At 36.3% G+C, this 23,953-nt stretch overlaps 1 protein-coding gene across 1 annotated transcript in view; it reads left to right on the top strand.

Moving 5' to 3' along the window:
* Positions 1 to 23,953, top strand: part of LOC150087275 (TATA box-binding protein-associated factor RNA polymerase I subunit B-like) — a 308,013-nt gene that overhangs the window by 222,892 nt on the left and 61,168 nt on the right. Inside the window, exons 12-13 of the mRNA XM_090372434.1 lie at positions 2,738 to 2,838; positions 7,315 to 7,827. Coding sequence (XP_090228560.1) covers positions 2,738 to 2,838; positions 7,315 to 7,827 — 614 coding nt within the window. The remainder of the gene's footprint in view (positions 1 to 2,737; positions 2,839 to 7,314; positions 7,828 to 23,953) is intronic.

Raw genomic sequence — 23,953 nt, 5'->3', positions numbered from 1 at the left:
TGGCTGCACTTTACCTTTTTTTTATGGACAAATTCAATGGAAAAGTTTGGTGAAACTCAAGCAGTTGCTGCTTGACATTTTAATAGCTTTTCATTGTGTTTAGCATAAATGTCTTCTAAATAAGCTTCCATCTTATGGTATGCCAACTGGTTTTTGTAATTGAGTGTCGCGTTCTCTCTATGATCACTCACTGTGGGTGATGGTAGATGCTCTCTGTCTTCTAACTTCTCCACTAATGCTGGTGTTCACCAAGGTTCAGTTCTTTTCCTCTTGTATATCAATGACCTTCTTCCATCGACCAGAAATCCTATTCATAGTTTTGCTGATGATAGCACAGCATTCGGCTTTCCAGTTTGAGAAACCTTGCTCTGCACAAACAGCTTCATCTTCTCGAATGTCCACTACCAATTCCTTAAATGCTGATCCTCAGGTAATTCTCCAGTGAGCCATAGATACCTGTTGATTTCTTTTCTTCTAAAACTCAGTCCTATTTTATATCTTGTGAAAAGGATTCTTCTGCTCCTAAGCTTATCTTTGATGACACTTTGATTTCTGGACAAGATCATATATCTGTATTGGGGATTACTTTGACTTCTTATCTCTGTTGGCATAAGCACATTATTAATATTGCTTCCTCTGCATCTAAAAAAAAAGTAGATTTTTCTCTTTCGCTCTTGATGTTACTTTTCTTCCAAACTGCTGTTCCCACTGTATTAATCACAAATCTGCCCTACCATGGAATATTGTTGCCACATCTGGAGTGTGCCCCCAAAATATCTCTTAGCCTTCTAGATTCCATTCAAAAGAGGGCAGTTAGATGGCCTTAGTTGCTAATGCTCCTAATAACAACAACAACAACTGTCTTTGGCTTCTGTATTTCTTGCCCTGTCTCTTCCAAAGCAGTTTGAACATGAACCACAACCAGTCAACATCCTTTTACTGTCCAGATTCAAATTCACAGAACCAACTTTTCTTCTTCCTCATTCAACTTCCGTTCTCTGGAACAACCTTCCTTCATACATACTTCCTGAAAATTACAATCTACAAAAGCTCAATTCTAATGTCAATAAATATCTACTTTCATCTTGTCAACCTCCTTTAACCCATGCAAGGTACTAAGTACTATAGGTTCTAATACCTCTCGTGTTTGTAGTTTTCATAAAAAAAGAAAAACCATCGTCATTAAATTTAATCAGTCCATTTAAAACAAGTGTCTAATGAAGCAGTTTGCAGCTAGCTAATTTAGTGTGATGCCTTTTAACATTAAATTTCCTAAAGCAGGTGATATCAAATTATTTCTGGATTTTATTAGTTTTAGAATGTGTGCAGTGACACCTGGTGGCCTGAATTGCTGTGACAGTACAGTAAACCCCCGCTATTCGCGGTATCTGTATTCGTGGTTTCGCATATTCGCGGTCGCTGATTTAATATAAAATGAAACCTAAAAAAATGTGGATTTTAAAGCGCCGTGAACATTTTCCGCCATAAAAAACATGGGCATGGCTAAAATTATCTTTCCCAGTCAAAACAGCGCTCAGTGGGTGGGGGGGAGAGGGGTGACAAAATCACGTGTGTGGATATTTCTCGCTAATCCTTGTTCAGTATGTGTTATGCGCTTGCCATGGAAGGTTTTGTCGTTTGTTTTTAATTTATATGTTTATAAATTGAATAAATTTATCAATTTATAAATTGATATGCTTACAAAAATGATAAATCTACCATTTTGCAGTGTAAAACAAACTTTTTCGAGTGTGTTAACGGAAGAAAGTGACTTTATTGTGGACAAGTTCTTTCAAACCCGTACAAAAATATGGCTACGAATAACAAGGGAAATGTGAAAAGATCAAAGAAGGTGATGACATTAGCGAATAAAATTGAGTTATCGGACAAATTTTCTAATGGTGAAAGTGTCTTCTCAGTGGCAAAACATTATAAAATCAATGAGTCAACGGTACGATCAATCAAAAAATCGGAAGAAAAAATCTGCCGTAGTGTCCGTGAAAACGCGCTAATTGCTTCAAAAATTTGCTCTGTAACTCATGATGGTAAATTAGAAAAAATGGAAAAAGCTTTAAATCTGTGGATAGAAGACCGAACTTAAAATAAAATTCCGTTAAGTTCACTCATCATTCATGAAAAGGCAAAACTCCTTTATCAACACTTTAGCGAAACTGGCGATAGCACTGGCAGGATAAGTTTTTTAGCTAGCAAAGGTGCTGGTTTGAAAGATTTGCTTGAAATTTCTAACAAATATTACATTTAATATTAAATTTTTTCTTATTTTCATTTCGATGCCATATGCTTGCATTTCACTATGTACTGTCTATGTACATAGTCATATTATGAAGATACATATAATACATACATACATAGACAAAATTTTAGACTAGTTTTTCTTATATATTTCATACTTTGGAATGGAACTCCTTTATTACTATGGGAGTCATAACTCAGTATTCGCGTTTTCGGTATTTGCGGCATTTCTCAGGAACGTAACCCTTGCGAATAGCGGGGGTTTACTGTAATGTGATCAGTCTATCCTACTTCTTGTTTCTAAAAATATCTTCCTCCCCCCCCCCCTTTTTTTTTAAATTCTCCATGAAGAGATACAGAAATCTGTGATGTCTCTCATTATATTTGTCTAACTTTATTGCTGTAATTTATTTTTTAATCTTATCTTCTGTTCTTGCTTATAATGTTTCATTTTGTAGCCTTTTTTTTATATATATCTTTGCAGAAACTGGAATAATATGATTGATGTGGACAATTTAATTTCCTTCTATGATAATACATTGCAATACTGGCATCCCCTGGAACCTGTTTACAAAGAAAGATCTGGTAGATACAATTTTATATTGAAGTTGCTGCTTTTTAATTTGGATAGATATTTTTACTAATTGTGTATGTTGTACAAAACAGTACCCTTAGTATATTAGTACTTATTTTATAAAAGTTGTTGTCAACCAGTGTTATCCATTTATAACACAACAAAAGTTTTCAGAGGGTTTTTTTTTTTTTTTATGAACAGAAACATTTTAGTGTTTATCAGGCAGTGAGCAAGGATCTACCCTGCTCACTCCTTGATAAGTGCGGAAACATTGGCAGTAGCAAATGATGCTAGAAAGCAAGCTTATACAGCATCAGCCAAAAAAAAAAAAAAAAAAAAAGATATTTCCCATTTCACCTATGTTTTTTCCCTCCAATAGTTTGTCTAGTTCTTCCTTAAATTTATATAAGCTTTCAACTTCCTCAATAACAAATGGAAGTTTTTTCCAGCAATCAACCACCCACTGGCTAAAGGCAAACTTCTGCACATCTGTTCTGCAACTATCTTTCCTCGATTTGAATTTGTGCCCTCTTGTCTGATCTGAACAAGAATAAGAATGCCATCAGCACTGAGCTTGCTCAATCCATTCAAGGCCTTAAACACCTCAATCTCCAAGTTTAAAAAAAAGAAGCACATTTTCATTTAGTACTCTATGCTTGTGTGACATTATGCATATTGGTTGGAAAAATGTTATTTCTAACTACAAGTGTATTAAGTTTATGGAAGTACGTTGGCAGCATAAAGTGCCAGAAAGACAAAAAAATTTGCAGATTTTTGGTATAAGTGGAAATACTGATTTGTCTCTAATTTATGATGATTATATACCTATTGTTATTATTTTATATTATTTCTCCTTGATTGGGGGTTCCACCCAGTGACGGGTATTGCTACCAAATACACAGGGTGGTTGTTGTTATGTCTGGTGTTACTGTTGGTCGAGGAACTCTCTGACTATCCTACAGGTGTTCAGGATTGCGACTTTCTGGAGTTTGTAGGTGTTTGCTGGGAGACCTGTTACTGCTAGGCTGTTTTGTAGGGTCTCTGGCACCATACCTGTTGTTGACACGATGATCGGGATGGTCGTTACTTGTTGCATATGCCACATCTCTGACCACCTGTCTTAGGTTCGTGTACTTCCTGATCTTTTCCCTATGGGTTTTCTTCAGGTTGCCAGTGTTGGGTACTGCTATGTCAATCAGATAGGTAGCCTTTTCCTTCTTGTCCACAAGGGTTATGTCGGATCTGTTGTGCGGGATTGACCTATCCATTATTATGGTTCGGTCCCAGCTACCTTGATCTCTGTCATTGACCACTCTACTGACTGTTTTATCATCTGAAAACATAGACATTAATCTTGATATGCCTTCATCAGTATCTTTAATAAATATTGTACACAATAAGGACCCAGTACTGAACCCTGTGATACTCCACTCAACATTAGTTCAAGAACCGTACCTATGTATAACCACTGTCTGTTGCCTGCCACTCAACCATTCACTTATCTGTTGCAGTAACTTGCACCTAATGCCACACCACTGCTGTAATTTGTGCAGTAGTCTTTGGTGTGGAAAAATGCCAAAAGCTTTACTGAAATCTAAATATGTGTTGTCAAAATTATTATTCGCATTCAGTTGCTTTGTTGCTGCATCCTATTAGCTAATCAGATTGTCCAGGTCAAGCTTACAGGCTTGACCTGAACAATTTGTGGATAGAAGATACATTTGGCAATGTTACAGTCTTTGGAACATCCCTAAATTCAAGGATGCTGTCATAATTATGACCAATGGTTTGCTTACCTCTTCTGCTGCTTCTTTTAATATAACTGGATAGATCCTATCAGCCATAAGTGCTTATTTTCTTTTAGCTTCAACAATTTCTCTTCCACTTTCTTCTCAGTTAAAATTATTTAGTGCCCAGTTACAGCTTGGTGTACTTTGGTTTTCCTATCCCTTAAAACTACTTTGTGTGTGACTGTGGATGCAGAATATTTATTTTATTTGTTAGCAACCTAATGAACAGGAGCATCATCAGTTATGCTATTCATATTTAGCTGGCCAACTTTGTTCATTTCTTTTCTTCTAGTGTTAATATAAGCAAAGAATTCTTTGCTACTTTTCTTTTCATTCTTCCAAGAACTTCTTGTAATCTGCCTTAGCTTGCCTAATCTCTTAGACAATAAGTTTAATAGCTTATTTGTTAAACTTATTGCTAAGGAAACCTGGACAATAAATTTAATAAATATTGAAAATAGTGAGTGGACCAGTATTTGAACCCTGATAGATCCTACTAATAACATTAGTCCATTTAGAGCAGTGTCCATTCATACCCCACCTCTGACTTTAGCTACTTATCCATCCTTTTATACATAGCAGCAGTAACCTTCCCATTTTACAACACTGCTTCAGTTTATATAGTAGTTGTTCATGTGGAAAAATGTCAAAAGCTTTACTGAAATCTAAAGTATATGAGTTCAAAATTATTTTTACATCCTTTGTTTCTGCTTTGTATTAGCTAATATTCGTCAGACAACCTCTCTACTTTACAAATCCATTCTGTGATTTCCACATAACTGCATTCCTGCTAAAACAATCCTGCCATACTTCTTTAACCGCTGACTCCATTATTTTCCTTGGAATAGAAGTCAAGGTCTGTAATTACTCATAGGTCTATAATTATTCATTTCACCCTTTGATCCTCCTTTGTGAATAGAAGAGACATATGCACATCATTCATCTATAGGTACTTTCTCTGAATCTAAGGATGCTTTCATTATTATCGCCAAAGATTTGCTTATCTTTTACTGCCTCTTTTGATATAATTGGATACATTTCATCAACCCCCCACAGGTGCCATGTTTACTTTTATCTTCAATTTCCACAAAATCATTTAGCTGGCAGTTGAAACTTGTTCTACTTGTGGTATTCCCATCCTAAATTCTTCATGCATAATTATAAATGCAAAATATTTATTCAGTTGGTCAGCAGTCTGCACAAGTACCATTCATATTCAGTGAGCCAATGTGGGTCATCCCTTTCCTGCTAGTAACATAAGTAATGAATTCTTTGCTAGTTTTCTTTGTATTGTTAGCCAAAGATTTCTTGTGATATGACTTAATTTGTCTTACCCCCTTGAATTGATTGCAGATTACTTTGCTCTTACTGTTGCTTTCTGTTTTCACTACTAATTTGTAATCATCTCATGTATTTTTCTTCTCTGCCACTAGCCTCATCAATTCATCTGACAACCATTTAGGTCTGAATCGTGAACAGTATTTCTTGGTTGGTTTAAAAAGCTTAGTAGCTTCTATGATTACTTCTATGAATGTAATTTAGAATTTACATTTGGTAACATCATCAGTTAGTCCCATTGAAAAGAATTTGAAAACTGTCCAAGACTACTGTAATCACCTTTATGAAAGCAAAACCCCTTTTTATAGTAGTTACAACTTGATAGTAGTTATAATTTTAAGTATATTCGACATCATTATATTATGATCACTGCCTTGTGTTGTTCCTATATTCAGATAAAGGAACACCACACTACCGGTGTTCCTTTATCTGAATATTCTTAATGTATGTTGAGCAACTGCTGATAGTCAGATCAAGAGTGTTGATTTCCTATTCATAACTTTCCTGTGACTTATCAAATCATATTGATCTCTTATTTAAAAACCATTTTCTAAATTGCAAGACAAAAAATATGGTTTCTGTTAGAACAAATAGAATAGCAATTTTGAATGTATTCTGGCGTTTACAAAGTGAACAATTTTTGTTTCAGCTAATAATAAAGATGTGATAAAAACAAAACTTCACATCTAATAATAAAGATGTGAAGTTTTGCTCTATTTTGATAGCAATGGTGGATAAACTATAAAGAAAACCTCCGCTCAGTCTGTATTAGAATAGATGTAATTTTTTTTTTTTTTACGATGCTTGCTTGCTTGGAAAAATTGTACTTTTTTAAGCTGTACATTAGCATTAGCCGAGACATATGATGCAAGAAAGCAAGCTTATACAGCATGAACCAAAAATAAAACCTTCCCATTTCATCCATCCATTATCTAAATGTTTGTCTAGTCCTGCCTTGAAAGAATGTACATTTTGAAGGAATGTACAAAGCTTAATAAAAGTACAGTTTTTAAAATATATTAACATATTTTTATTTATTTAAAAAATATATATAAAACACAGGGATCTTACTTTTCGTTTTTTTACTTAGGAGCAGGTGACATTTTTCTAATACTAATATTCTAATATTCCATATTGGAATTGGTGGGCCCATACAGGTAGAAGTGAAGGAAAATTGGTGTAGGAAACTTCTATACTTTTATAGTTTTTACGTATTGTGGAGATAATGTATTAAAATTTTTTACATTTTGTTTAATGCACAGTTTTACTTTCCTTATACTTGCAGGATAATATTTATAAATATGTATATGGAGGCTGCAAAATATCTGCTTAGAAACAAGCTTTATTTTTATTTTTCAGCAAATAGTTGGAGAAAACGAAACACTACAATACAGTCAATATTTTCAGCAATGACACGGCCTTTGGTAAATAGGACAGCATTATGTAAATTTACACATCCATCTAGTTTTTCATTAACTGAGAGTGTGAAATGCATTCGGCCAAATTGTAGTCTCGATTCTGTCTTTTGCAAATTTTTTGATACTACAATCACATACATAACAGATCCATTTTATTTGTGTGACCCTGTGAAAAGAAAGAAAGAAGAAGAAAATAATACACACACTTTATATTTTCAAAATTTGCCATATCAGTTCCCTTCAAGTTCTTATTGGTTCCGGCATTTTAAACAGCAGGAATTCGGAAAAACACCCTTGGAAAGTTTGCCAGCATCATTCCAGTGGCTGTTAATAATAGCAAGTGACATCCTGAAAATAAAACAAATAGAATTATATTCAGAAATAACACTTATTGAGAAAGTTAGTTTGAAAATTGGAAAGTTATCCAGAAGTAACAAATCTAAAATGGCAAAAGGTATGTGGTAGTTTAACACTGAATGCTTAATTTCATATTAGTGTTGTGTATTTTAAGAAATTTTTGTAATGCTTTTTTTATTTGTATTTTTCTTAATATATATATTTGTAGAAATTTTTGATAATTATATATTACAATACAAGAATGAAATGAAATGAATTATAGTTGGCAAAAATTATTTCATAAATTATAATGGAGAATAGTGCTGGAAGATGGGGGTTCCCCCCTTTATGATTGACCTTGACATGTTGGCATTGATATTGGTACAGAAATTTCTGTTTTATTATCAATATTGTTATTATCATGCAAAGAGTGTTTTAGGAATTATTTGAATGATAGTCAAAAAAACTGATATTTTTCATATTTATATTTTATAATATGTAACATCAGTAAATAAAGTTACTCTAAAATTTTAAAACACTAAAAAAGCTTCCATTATTGTTATAGATATTGAAGAATTAATTTTATTAAAGATCACAAACTAAATTATTAATTTGAAAATACTTCCTGTTTAAAATAATTTTAATCATTGTTATCCCCCCCCCCCACACACACAAATAATTCAATTTATAATATAGTAAAGTTTCATTTTTCCAGTTTCATGTACTCTGAAGGGGATGGAAAATAGAAAAGCTGAATATAAGGGGATTTATAGCCTAATGTGCTACCTATGAACTTACAGCCACTGAAAGGTTTAAAAATTGCAGAATTATTTTTACATTATTTTATTAATTTTAATACATTTTTTAGTACATGACATATATACCTCCCCCTTCAAAAAAACAACAAATAAATAACAAACTTTTATTCTAGAGATTCATTATCATCGGTATTAATGATATCAATTGCCTTTTCACTTGGAAGTTCTAAGATCAATATGGAAACCTTAAGAAATTTTCAAATATCAGACTATTTGCACATCTTTTCCCTCTTTTTTTTTTTTTTTGAAATCATTGAAGAAGGTGGCAAAAGGTTGGCTAACACTTCTGTTTGGCTTCTGTTTGGCACCATATCACATCAGGCCATAAGCTGATGTGATATGGTGGGTCTAATGATTTGGTCTAATATGGAGGGTCATAGACTGAAACTTATGTGCATTTACCACTATCAAAACCCTTGTAGCCTTAAGCTGATCATCACAACCTATGACTCTGATCTCCTTCGAGGAGAGCACTCTCTCAGCATCTCTGCAGAACTGGACATCCATGAAGGCCTAATTGTGAACTGGGGATGGGACGAATCCACATTTAGATGTCATCTGTGAGATGTATATTCAGGTTAAGAATGGTTGAAAGTGACACTCCACAACTGCAGACACCTCCATAGCCAGGTGGGCAGGAGCAGCAGTGCATAGCACACGCTTCTTGATTAGACTGGGGTTTGAGCTCGTGACCACCAAATACAGAGGGTGCGGAAAAGTCAGGGAATGACCACCACATATCCCCGAAGCAATATGGCCTTAGTTGCTAATGCTCCTAAAAACCAAATAACAACAAACAAACCACAATTCCAAGGTGACTTGGGGAAACTTGAACTTAAAATCTGTCATTCAGGAAGTCACTTGAACTCCTGGTGTCTGTGGTTCTTCCTGGTATGTGTCTGACATGAGCTGTGTTCTGGGCGTTGAGAGGAATACTTCTTTCGTATGGGTACTGGTCTGTGGCTTTGTGCTTCAATGAAGGTATGTAATTTTATGTTTCTGTGGTTGTAGTTTCATGGTTCAGGAAGGATTGGTTGTTTCTGGGAATAAGCCTTGACTCTCCTTCCAGCATTTAAAAACTTGCTTGGGGGTGATGAACTAACTCTGCTCTGCACGAATTGGGTGCTCTGGGTGGATACTGAGGTCTCTATGCATTCTTCCGCTGTACTACCTATGTCATCATCCTCCCTCTGATCCTCTCTCTCTCTCTCTCTCTCTCTCTCTCTCTCTCTCTCTCTCTCTCTCTCTCTCTCCCCCTTCCTTGAGGTCTTCTCTGGCCACTGCTTTCCACCACCAATATAAAGGAGTGAGGAGGGCAGGCCAGATTTTTCTTAACACCTACCATCCGTTTTTCAGAAACATGTCTGTAGACTGTGTGAATATAGGGAGAAAGACAATAACGAAAAGGGAGGGAAAAAAATTCCCATTCACTCTCTCTATCTCTTCCCATTCGTCCCTTTCAGGCGAAAGATTCACTTCGTTTGCACGCTTGTTATTTTTTCTTTTATTTTAAGAAAAAATATTAAGCTCATTTTCACTTCTTGATCTATCTCTATCGCAAATATAACTTTCTTGATCCCTTTCCTTTTCTTCTTCCAAACATGAGCACAATAAGAATTTATTTTCGGATACATGCCATACATGAAGAAACAACAAATAATCCTAATATGGTTACTGATAGAAGTATAATAGGGATTTTGATCAATGAAGTAAATCCTTCACCAATTAGTTGATGAAACTGTATTGTCCAAGGTGTTTGTCTTGCATCGGGACAAAACTTGATATGTGGGAGACTTGTGAAAAGTTTGGGTGGCTAACTTGTAGCGCTGGGTCTTCTAAGCAAAATTCTATGTCTGTTTCAGATCACTGTACTCAGTCCACAAAGATAGAGAAAAAAAAAAGAATCTGTCACTTTCGGTAGAAGCTAGAAGTCAATATATGGATTTTTTTTTTTAAACATAACATTCTCCTCACGTGTCGATTTGATTTTCAGTAAATTCGATGTTGGAGACAACCTGCTCTCTCATGAGATCAAATAAAAGCAAAACCTGTTCCGTGTCACCTCCAAGCATCTCTGAGTAAGCCTGCTAAATCAAATCCTGTGGTTTGAGAGTTCTGATCGTTTTTTTGATGTAATCTCGAGGCCAGTGGACATCCACTGTATTGCTCTCTCTAGTCCACTTGGCAGTTCTACATTATCTGCATCCCCTTGTACTCTATCATTTTGATCTGGAGGTACAGCTTTCTCCATCTCTGTCTCACTGATGGGAATACCAAATTCTGTTTCTGCTCCTACAACAGAAGCTGTTTCAGCCAGTAATGCTTCATTCCGTGACTGAGGTGTTACAGTCACCTCCTGTGGGGTATGTGCCATATGGTTGTGACTGCGCAAATTATATCTATGGCACTGGTAGGCACATGGGCAGTTCCTTGTGAATTCGTAGACTGTTCTATCTTCGTCTGCTTTTACTGATTTCTAGATGGGAGAGACAACAGAGGAATGGACACTGGGATGCTTACAGTTCTAGTTGGTTGGGTTACTGTTGGTCTGGGGTCTATTGGTGTGATCTAATCACACACTTCTACTTCAGGATCATCAAAAATCCATGTTTCTTTCAGATGTCTCCGTACATGTTTGATCTAGAAGTTCAACATCTGATTCCTCTGTTTTTAGTTCGGAAAAAATTTTCCGATCAACTACCTTTGTCAATCGATCTACATGCACTAGTTGGTTATCTTTGGGATCATACATATGCTGTATCCTAAAGTTAACTGGTGAGGTCTGACTGATCACTCGATAAGGACCTGTGCTCAAACAAGCCAGTTTCTTCGTAGTGCCTAAATTTTAACTTAGGAGTAAAAAGATAGACGAGACTTCCTACATGGATATTCTTGTCTACAGCTTTTGATACCCTACGTTGTTCTTGCATTTGCACTACTTCCTGATGTTGAGAGACAGTATCATAAGGTCTATGAAGACACATACACATCTGTTCCGAATAATTTTTCAAAGAAGCATAAGTAGATCTTACTTGGGTGTGGATAAGGTTGGAGGGCAACACCAAATCCCATGCGTACATCAAAAAGTTAGGAAACTCCTTCATAGAACTGTGGGTTGTAGCATGGTACGCAGCGACAGCCAAGGGTTCCACGACATCGCAACTGACTGAGCATCGTTGACTACATGTGACAAAATTGCTGCTAACATACGATTCAAGCGTTCCACTTTAGCATTGCACTGAGGGTTAAAAGAAGACATGTGTAGTTGATGAATATTAAGCTTTTCACACACCTGTTGTAACACGAAGACGTGAAGTTAGCACCTTGGTCTGTGAGTATATATTTAGGAATTCCATGTCTCGAGATCACATTGTTGATGAACCATGTGGCAACTTCATCAGCTTTTTGTGTCTGGAGTGAAATCACTTCGGCATAGCGTGTAAAGTTATCTACTCCCAGTAATAGATATTTATGCCCTCTCAAAGACATTGGAAGAGGTCCTAAGATGTCCAGGGACACTCTTACCCAAGGATAATTTCCAACACGGATTCGCATCAGGACTGCTTTGGCCTTAGGATTATATCCTTTGCGCTCCATGCAAGACGATGTAATTCTTGACATCACTGTACATACCTGTCCAAAAAAGTTTTACAATGTTTTCTGGAGTGCCATATGTCCCCCTCCTCTAAGAACATTATCATGGCATGACTTCAACACCTCTGTTCTCAAACCATCCGGTATTACTAGCTGTTCAGATGACTCTTGACGTGTATCTCCAGGGTCAGATAAAGAAAAATGATACAGTACTCCATCTTTGCTCAAATAAAATGAATCTGCAATTTTCGTTGATGCCTGGAGTTCTCCCTCCAGCTGTTCAATTAATTTCTTCAAGCTCAGGTTTTCTCTTTGTAGGGATTTGATCAAAGTTCTGGTTTATTGTTGAACTAATGCTTCCAAATTTACAGCTGTTGATATAGGAGCGACTCACTCAGTAGTTTTTGGTTTGGCCTTTTCCATTTTTCATCTTCATCTAACACCGGTCTGGAAAGAAAATCTGCATTTGAGTGGACTCTGCCAGGTCGGTATAAAACTTTGTAGTCAAACTCTTGTAGCAACATGCTCCAGTGTGCTAAAACAAGGCAACTGATTCTTCAAATGGAGCAAGTAACCCAATGGCCGATGATCTGTTATTAGTGTGAAACTCAAAAAAACTAAAAAAGGTCTAAATTGCGAAAACTATCACAAGGGCTTCTTTCTTGGTGGTACTATACAATCTCTCTGACTTCTTTAAGAGTCTAGAGGCATTAGCCACAGGCTGTCTCAAATTATCACCTACTTCCTGCTTGAGAACTCCAGCAATGGCATAACTACTTCCATCAATACTCATGAAGAATGGCTTTGTGAAATCCGGAAAAATCAACAGAGGCTATGTTGTCAAAGCAGTTTTCAGCTTATCAAAGGCTTGCTGGGTGAAACTGTCCCAAATGAAAGGAGTGTCTTTCTTAGTAAGCTACGTCAAAAGGGCGAGCTATTTCAGCAAACTCTGGGATGAACTTCCTATAAAATCCTGCCATCCTGAGGAATGACCGGACCTGTTTGACTGTCTTTGGGGGTAAACACTGAATTGTGGCAACATTGTTTGGATCTGGGCAGACACCGTCTCCGCTAACAAGATGACCCAAGTATTTCAACTGCTGTTTCAGAAATTCGCATTGTTTAGGCTTCAGTTTTAGATAGTATTCTCTTTGTTCTTTGAAAACCTTTTCCAGTTTTGCAATATGCGACAATAATAATGCTGCCAAGTTTATGTTTATGTATTGCACTGTACTATTTCCTTTGTAATTCACAAGTTAATTATAATGCATGATGAAGTTATCCAACTAATGCCAACCTACATGATTCAAAGTTTTGAGCTACCTATTTACCATTTAAAACACTAGAATTCTCCTACCACTCACTCAGTGCTATAACGGTGGTAGCAAAACTTGAACTTTCCTATCAATACAATACACACTTGCGGCAAAAGGTGACTGTGGTTTCTTATGCAATTCCAAACATAAAGTAACCAACAAATTCACAAACTCCATCAGGGAAATCACAAACAATAATTTTTAAGCAATAAAGAAAGTTCCATTTAGCAGCTCTGAAAATGTTACTTGTTCTGCTAGCACCACTTGCAGTTTTGAATAATTTTGTCATTATGACTAATGCCACAATGACAAAATTACTCAAAATATATAGAAACTGTCATGCCTGATTGTAAATGACAAGAACTTCACCACCAAGTTTTTTTCTTCAGTTTAGTCAAAAAAATAATTTAAACTTTTTCTCTACTAACTTTACCATTGCAGTATTCTTTAGCCAATTGGTTTGCCTCTTGGTGATTTTGGATTGCTCAAATCCAAGGTCATCGAGAAGTAATCTCAAGGTCTTGCTTCCTTTTGAAGACAGACAGACAGACAGAGAGAGAGAGAATATAATGAAACTGCCTGTTGTTAAAGAGCTTCATGGAATTAATCAGCAGAACTAAATAGAATCAGTTTTAAATGTGCAGTTCCTATTATATACAGTGGATTTTGCTTAATTGGGACTAGCACACTTTGGCTCGATTAAGTTGCTGCCCCAATTATGCAAAGTTTCACATAAACAGTTAAAAATACAGTGAACCTCCACTTTACGATAGACATTCCATAAAAAATGTACTGTTAACTGTACAATATGTAGTAAGTGCTGGTCATTGTGATCATTTTTGTGAATTGAATTTTTTTTTAAATTCTATTAAATGGCAATTCTAATAAGCAACCGACATATTGTGCAAAATGTCGGTTGCTGAATAAGTTGGTTCTCATGATCAATAAGTGATTCCGACATTTTGCATAATATTCAAAGAACTGGTGACAGTAGCAACGTAAGGGAGGGGGAATGGAGGTAACTAGGATATTATACGAACTTTACGCAGATGAAATGGCAGATTTTAAAACTTTGTCAAGGCTTTTACTGTTTAGAAAATGTTCTAAATATAATGGCATACAGGCAATAATTAAAAAAAAAAAAAAAAAACTGTATGCATTATATCATCAAACTCCAAAAAACCAGTGCGAATTAAGGATTATTGCTAAAGAACTTGATATGGAAACTATAAAAATCGGTCTTGTGTTTGGGCCATGATGAGCAGCTTGTAGCTTGCGGACGGCAATTGCAGATTGAAGGAATTATCTCGCTTTGTGCAAACATTTTTAATCAAGTTAAATATTCGGGATTATTAAACAGACTTTTCAATGTGGAATTTCTTAACGATTTAGCACTAATGATCGACATCCTGGAAGAGCTCTCATACCTTTCAGAAGTTTTACAGAATCACAATGGTAAAAGTAGATAAATTAATTATTCGAACTATAAATGCTATTGCTAATTTGAAAAATTCCAACGGAAATTGTGATGCTAAAATTGAGAGCACGCTGAAGCGGAAAGAATTTGAAGGAATCAAATTCGAAAGTAAGAACACAATTAAAAAATTACCTTGTGACAAGTTATTAAATGCTTTGTTTTATCCTTAAATTAAATAATGAAAATAATAATTCCATTGACAACGAGGAATTGAAAGAAATTTTAAACATATGCTACCCGAAATCGTGGAATATGAAAGAACTTTCGTCTCAGTGCCAGACAGTGAAAACTGAATAAGAAATTTAACTTTTCTGATAAAACATGAAATCAAAATTAATGATTTTAGAGATTTTGTCAAAGACAATTTATCTTTAAAATCGAGTGAAATTCCCTTTTCAATTAAGAAAGCCAGACATATCTTTGAAACCATTGCGATTAGAAGTGCTGAAGCTGAGCAAGCTTTCAGCGTAATGAATAATATTGAGTAAATGAATAAATAGTGTTGACTGTTAAACATGTTGCAGATTATTATGATCTAAATGGAAAACCATTGCTTCAATTTGATCCAGATCATTCCTCTGTAATCATCGCTCGGCTATTGAGCAAAGCAGAAGATCGACAACAAATATTAATAAAGAAGTAAATTGCATATGGCAATTTCAAGAATAAATTTTTCTTGAATTGTGTAATAATTTTTTTTCCATGTAATATTTGTTTTTATATTGTGGAATGTTTTGTGATAGTTTTTATGTTATTTGTGATATGGGCAATATTTCATTTTATTTTTTATTTGCAATATTAAAATTTTATCATGAAAAAATGTATCTACTATATATTTCCCTAGTTGTTAAAAAAAAACCGAATAAAAAAGTTGCATGTGCCCAGCATGCACAGTAGATGGTTTATGTGAAACATCCTTCATGTTTCTTTTTGGTATTTTGATTTGTATATTGATTACGAAATAAAAGAGCTTTTGTATTTTAAATATTTTATTGAACATTTGCAAATCCCAGGGGCTCACATCTGGTGAGTACAGGCTTGGCACACCCAGGGTCTTGAGCTGGATATCATTATTCTTCTCTTTCTTGGTGATTCCCTTCTATTTTTATCTCTCTCTCTCTCTCTCTCTCCCTCTCCCTCCCTCTCTCTCAGGGTGGCTGGTGCAGCATAGGCCTCAGGCTTCCTTGCACCATATAGCTAAGAATAATAATTTTCATAATTTCTGGAAGACAAGATACAACTGATTTATTATAACTCAAGTAAGACATGTATACTTGCAATTGCAAGTATACATCTAAATGTCTCTAGAAAACAGCGTCGATCGAAGTATCAATCTTGTAGTTGAAATGACATACGCAGCTGTTAGAGTCACCTAACAATGGAATGTAATGAAAATGCAAGATGAAAAAAAGAAATTGTTGACAATTATTTGTATTTTTAGTCATATGACAAACACTTGTATTCTCGCACCCATATGACAAATACTTGTATTGTTGTAGTCATACTGCAGTAGTAACTTCCAGAAGTATGATTATGACATTATACTATTCAAAAATTCTAATCAGTCACTATCCTGTCCAGTATCATCGTAAGGGGGAAGCATGACCACCAGGTTTTTACATTTTTTTTTTTTTTTAGATAGACCTTATACACATACACTTATACGCATTGGTTAAGGGGTGACAATCCCCATCTGTCAACCCCCCAAATCCGCTTCTAACTCGAGATATCATACCGGTTAGTCACGAAAAAACCGCGGATGACATCACTTCAGTGACTGATCAAATTACTCGGCAGAAAGTCGGAAAAACTGCGAGCCCATTGTTAAAATATTCACAGCTCACCACTGACTAACATGATATGCACGAGTGAAATACGAAGTAAAAAGTTTGTAAAGCTTAAAAAATAAGAATGAAGAGAAGATTCTGAAAATTTATTTATGTTTTTTATATGATTGAATATTTCAGTGAAGGGAAAACACATTTCACCATAATAACATAAAAACCCACAGAATTCCAGTTATCGATATTATTGCAAATGCAGTAAGATTGAGTTTACAACCCGTTCATAATAGATTGTACTAACAGAAAAGCCAAATAAACCAGAAACTGCAAATTATTTTTATTATTTTATGACAGCGACCTCCAGAAATGTCCTTTAGAAAAATATTACAAGTGTTCAAAATTGATTCTTATAACCGAAACTAAGATAACAATGAAAGTGTAGTGCATTTTAATGATTTGAGTTGGTGTTTTAAAATTGGATTCTATAAAGTGGCTGATTCTACTAACCAGTGATGATGTTAACTGGTGCCTAGCAGTTAACACCTACTGGTACTAGTTAATGGGCATATGCAGGACCATCACTAGGGGTGCACGAGGCACTTGCCACAGGTGCTGCCTAAAATAGATGCTGCTAGATGCACTATTGAATATATATGTGTGTGTTAAGATATGATATGATTAGGCAGCATTACAAGGTTTTGCCTCAGGCACCAGCCCTGGGCTTATAAAGATTATCTCTGACTGAATCACACAGTCTGGTAGGAAACAATCAGGGGGGTAATCTCGAGTACTGTAGTCTCCTGCCCTGATTAAATGGTATGTTGTCCCAATTAAGTGAAGAAAACCCTGGCTATTTTCTCAATTAGGTTCTTTAAGATTTGTCCAAAATAAATGGCTGCCCCGGTTAACTGGTGGCCCAAGTAACTAAAATCCACTGTATTTTGATATTTTGTGTATTATATTCTTGAGATAAGAATGATATGATGTAGTTTAACATAACTTAAGTATAGAGTGGTGTGGAATAGCAGGTTTTGGGCAGCACTTAGCCTAACCCATTTTAGGCTCAATTAATTCATTAAACTAACAAAAACTAAAGGCCATGACAACGGTGATACCACTGAAAGTCAGCCATATAACAACTCTGTTGTTGCAACAGAGTTGTTAGAAAGAGTTGTTATCAGAAAGAACAACAACTATGTTGTTGCTTTCTGATAAGTTCTGATAACCAATCTAATGGGAAGTATTGTGAGGTTAAAAAAAAAAGGTGGGACAAGTCCAAGCAAGTGTAGAGTTTATTAAAAGTAATCCATTTTTATTCTGCAATGATAAATTAAAAATGTGTTATTTACATGCAGGCATGTTTAATCAACAGCTCTTATACTTCTAGATGTAGTTTTTTTTTTCCCTTCTCTAATAACATTAAAGGAGCAAAAAATAAATTATTTCAACTTTATGGCAACACAAACACAAAAGAAAGTATTGTAATTACACAACTAGTGCTTTATAAAATATGAGTGGTTTATTCCAATTAGGAGTATACAGTAAATACAGTGAATGGCTACTATTCTCATAAATTTTATCACAAAAATTAGGGTATATTGTGGTAGATTGGTCCTTGAGGCTGTCACAGACATGTTCAGGTATGTCAACCTGAGGTTGCTACCTGGGAGTCTAAAATGCTGATGGAACTGATATTCAAGGTAGCATTCAAGTCAAGTGGACCAAATTTTAAGCAAAGTCTCATCTTTCTGTGGCAACCAAATCCTCTGTTTACACCTTCATGATGGGGAGGGACTGTTAGTAACCCTGGATATAACTCCCATGTGCAAGTTTTGAAATAGAGCACCCCAATAGACTGGAGGTGACCACTCAGGTGCAAACCAACATAAGCAGGGATTGAGGTTCGACACCCTCACCACACAGAGTAATTCTGCCATTCTGTGTTACCAAGCAATACCAGGTGGTGTATGATTCTCATCAACTGGTGCAATACCAACACTTTGCTTATTGGAGATTTGAAGTGGTGCAACCCATGTTTAGTCTTCAGAGCAAAGCCCCCAGCAACACCACTAATTTCTTCCATAATTCAGTATGATCAATGTATTTTGAGGTTATGATGGACATCTTGGTGAGATCCAAGCTTCCTTACATATTGAGGCACAGCTCTAAAATGGTATTCGCAGGGCGGCTGCTAGATAGTCCACCAGACTGAACCTGCTGGTAACTTTCTAAGAGGCTTCTGGATCAGCTAACATTAAACTCACTGCCTCTGTTCTCATAGATAGTGACTGGATGGGGTTTGAGTAGTACATATGGGGGGGGGGCATTGTCAAGGCCACATTTTTGTCAAGGAGCTGAGTATATTCTTGCCATGTGTATACCATATCCAAAAATTTCATCACTTCATACAACATGTCCACCCCACCTCTCCTTTTCCTACCATTGAATACATCATGAATAGTCAAACTAATAGAACACACTTATCTGCGAAAAGATCTAAACCTCCCGAACACTTCCTCATTCATTTCACAAATGTACGTTGTCTCAGTTCTAATCTTGGTGATGTCCATTTCCACTTAGTCTGTCAAACCTCACATACTTTTTCTGACAGAATCCCAATTATCGGTTGATTCAACAACTGCCCATCTCAGTTCTCCAATTATTAACTCTATGATTCTTTTCACTTCAGCAGTGGTACTTGTGCCTATGTCCATTCTAATATTCCATGTTAGAGACAGTAATTTGGAATCTCCTCTCTTTGATCTTCTCTGGCTTAAAATCTCCTACCACATTCTGTCAAATTCATCTGTTGCCTCTATCGTTCTCTCATCTCCACTAATCACTTGGAACTTTGATTTCCTCTCTTTCAAACTTGACTTTCTCCAGTCCAGCTTTCCAAACAACAGGGTAATTTTCCTTTGTGATTTTAATGTTCACAACTCCAGCTGGCTTTCTTTTCTAGTCACTGGTCAAGATGCCGAAGCTTTTGCAATTGCTACTGACCTTGCAAAAACTGTTCATTTACCTCCCAGAACAGCAGACAATCCTAACCACACATCTGACACACTTGATCTTTTTCTCATGAACAACCCTCCCAAGTACACGGTTGAGGTGAGTGGTCCTCTGTGCACCTCGGATCACAACTTTGGTGATGGTCTCTTTTCCAGTGGAGCCTTCTCTTGTGGCCATTATGCCACAATATTGCAAAATGGGATGATCTTCAAGATTTCTCTTCCTTGGTCGGATTACTGTTTCAAATCTTCTGATATCAACATTTATTCATTTCGTTCAAATCGAACTTTAAACCTAGTTAACTAGTTGTTGCTTTGTTATTTTATAGTGCATTTGCAGCTTCTTCCATTTTGTGCCGTCAAAAAAAAAAAAAAAAAAAAAAAAGCACCAGTTCACTAATATATATCTATAGCTATACTAGCTATAGAAGAAAACGTCATTTACTCTGATGCATACCCATTGGGTTTTGGGTCTCTATCCCATTTTGCAGCTAATAATAATCCAAAAATTTAAAACTAAATTAATTAAAAATTAAATTTTATTTACCGTATTACATTAGAACATCCATAACTAAACATGAATACTTACTAAGCAAAACTGTTATTGAGACTATAGAAACAGGTATGCATGAGACATTCTTTTAGTATAGCTATCTGTCTGCTCAAAGCCCCAGAGGAAGTAGCAGAGAGACGGCCATGTGAAGGAATGTTACCTTCCTAATTCTTCCTAGCTATATTCCTAATATTTCTTGACTCAATCTTTAATAATTCCCTTTATTTCCTCTCTCCTCTTATTTTAAATCTTTCCAAACTTTACATTTATATATTTGTTAACTTGATTCCAGGTTAATTGTTAACATGCAACTATAGGCGAACCAACAACTGCTAGAACAACCATGGCTAGCCAGTTAGTTAGGCCTTAATTACCGGTAATGCTTCCTGCCCAAAACAAAATTTTTCACCACCACTCGCAAAACAAAAATCAATTGGCACTTTGACCTAATATATATATATATATATATATACACAGTGATCACTGAATTATAACAGAGAGTGAATGAGGGTTATGGTAAATGGGAGTGAAAAGGAATAAATGTTGGCTGTATGAACACATTTAATAATAACTCACCTATTAATTAAGCTATTGCTACCATTTATTAAGTAATAACTCACCTCAGTTTATACTAACGCAAAGTCTATTCTAATACTAACAACACAAACACACCCACTGCATTCTCCTCTGGTTGGCAAAAATTGCAACCAGGCCTGCACCTCAACTGAAGAATGTTAGTAAGTTGAGGTGTCCAGAAAGTGCAGTGCAGAAAGAAAGAAAGCTGAGCAAATGAAATGAAACCAGAAGAATGAATGAGAATGCAAGTGTGAGAGAAAGAACACAGACCACATAATATTACAGTTAATAATTTACTAATGCCTAGTCTTAGCTTACCTAATCTACTTCATTAGCATTAGCATTAGTAGAGGCATCTGAGGCAAGAAAGCAAGCTTATGCAGCATCAGCCAAAAAAATAAATAAATAAATAAATAAATAAATTTAAAAAAATAAATAACTAAAAAAAATAATAAAATAACCACTTCCACTTCACCCCTCTTAGCTTACCTAATTTACTTCACTAGCATTAGCATTAGTAGAGGCATTTGATGCAAGAAAGCAAGCTTATGCAGCATCAGCCAAAAAAATAAATAAATAAATAAAATAAAATAACCACTTCCACTTCACCCCTCTGTTCGTTCTAAATACCTGTCCAGCTGAGCCTTAAACTTATTTAGGCTATCAACTTCCACGACAAGGGATGGAAGTCTGTTCCACCAACCAACCACCTGCTGGCTAAAGGCAAATTTCCGCATGTCTATCCTACATCTGTCTTTCCTCAATTTGAATTTATGCCCTCTCAGGTGAGAAAGAGGGAGAATCCCATCAGCATTGAACATGCTCAAACCATTCAAGGCTTTATACACCTCTATCAGATCACCTCACTGGTGCCAAGTCTGCAGAAACTGTAATTTGCAAAATTTAAGCCTTTCTTCGTAAGAGCACCCCTTTGTTCCATTCACTAATCTTGTTGCCCTTCTCTGTACTCGTTCCAGCAGCTCTACATCCTTCTTCAAATGAGGTTTCCAGACCTGTATACAGTACTCAAGGTGCGGCCTGACCATTGCCTTATACAAGGGAATAATCACCTCCCTATCCCTGCTAGAAAAATTCCTGTATATCATTGACAATGCACCATGAGCTACTCTTGCAGCCCGTGTGCACTGCTCAGAGAACTTCATATCTGCCTGCACAACCACCCCCAGTCCTTTTCATTCTCTACCACTGTCAGTGTAGTACCACAGAGTTGATACGTTGCTCTGGGGTTGCTGTTTCCTATATGTAGTACTTTACATTTATCAATGTTAAACTTAATTTGCCACCTCTCAGCCCATCTGCTCAACCTTTCCAGATCCTGTTGCAGCAGCATAGTGTCAGTAGTGTCCTTGACAACCCTGCCAACCTTCGTATCGTCTGAAAACTTGGACATTAAGCTTGATATACCATCATCAATATCATTTATAAATACAGAAAACAATAATGGACCCAATACTGAACCCTGAGGGACTCCACTAATAACATTAGTCCACGCTGAGCAGTGACCGTTGATTACCACTGTCTGTCTTCTCCCCCTTAACCACCCCTTTATCCATAGCAGCAATTTGCCTCCAATGCCACACTGCTCCAATTTGTGCAGCAGTCTTCCATGTGCAACAGTATCAAAAGTCTTTCTAAGATCCAAGTATATAATATCAAAGTTATTTCCGGCATCCAGTTCTTTTGTGACTGCATCATAGTATCCAATCAAATTGGTCAGGCAAGACTTCCCCTTAACAAAACCATGCTGTGTCTGAGCTATAACTGAAGTCTTGTCTAGATGATCCTGCAGTGCTTCTTTAACCAGTGCCTCCGTTAATTTTCTGGGAACAGAAGTTAAAGTCACAGGTATAATTACTTGTGTCAGCCTTTGATCCTCCTTTGTGAATTGGGGTCACATTCGCAACATCTCCAGTCCATGGGTACCTCCCCTGAGTCCACGGAAGCTCTCATAATTATGGCTAAGGGTTTGCTTACTTCCTTTGCTGCCTCCTTTAATATAACTGGATAGATCTCATCCACCCCAGGTGCCTTTCTGTTTATCTTCAACAATTTCTCCTCCACTTTACTCTCAGTTATTACAAGATTCTCTAGCTTACTGCCAGAGTTGAATACACCTCTGGCATTCCCCTCGCTGAATAACTCCTCATGTGAATGTCGATGCAAAATATTCATTCAGTTTGTTAGCTACCTGAGCAGGATCATCAACAGTTGACCCATCGATATCAAGTGGACCAATCTGATTCATCCCCTTCCTTCTAGAGTTTACATAAGTAAAGAACTCTTTGCTGTTTTTCTTTGCATCCCTTGCCAAAGATATCTCGTAATCTGCCTTCACCTGCCTAACCTCCTTTGAAACTTGGTTACAGATCAACTTGTATCTATCATAGGCTTCTGTGTCACATGTTAATTTGTAAGTATCCCATGCATTTTTCTTCTCTGCCATATGTCTCATTAGTTGATCTGACATCCATTTAGGCCTAAACCTTGAACAATATTTCTTAGTTGGTATGTAAAGCCTAGTAGCTTCCAAGATAATTTTTTGAATGCTTCCCATTTTGAATTTGCTGTTGGTAACATCATCAGTTGGTCCCACTGTATAGAATTTAAATAGTGTCTCAGTCCATCGTAGTCGCCTTTACGAAAGCAATAACCCTTCCCTTTACCCCTAATGGTAGTCACCTCTTTGAGTAAATCCCACTTCAGCACATTGTGATCAATGCCACCTAGTGGTTCATTTATCTGCAGATTCTTAATGCATGAAGAATCACTACTGATAATCAAATCAAGAGTATTACTCCCTCTAGTTGCCTCGTGAACATGCTGATGTAGAAAACAATCATTAAATAAATCCACAAAAGCCTTGCTAGTGTGTGAGTGACCAGCCCCCAAATTCCAGTCAATATCTGGGAAATTAAAATCTCCCATTATAAGACTCTCTGATTTACTGGCCCACTATTTCCCAGTACAGTTTCTTATTATACTCATCAGAGTCATTAGGCCTATAGCACACTCCTACTCTCAATTTTGATCTCCCAATGCTTATGTCACGCCAAACTAACTCGACACTGCACTGTCCAGTGATGTCGACTGGCTT

The sequence above is a fragment of the Mastigoproctus giganteus genome, chromosome 4 (genome assembly GCF_048544385.1).
Source record: "Mastigoproctus giganteus isolate SK-2022 chromosome 4, ASM4854438v1, whole genome shotgun sequence".
NCBI lineage: Eukaryota > Metazoa > Arthropoda > Arachnida > Uropygi > Thelyphonidae > Mastigoproctus > Mastigoproctus giganteus.
Note: the sequence above shows the minus strand (reverse complement) of the source record. Positions and strands in the feature narration are given on the sequence as shown.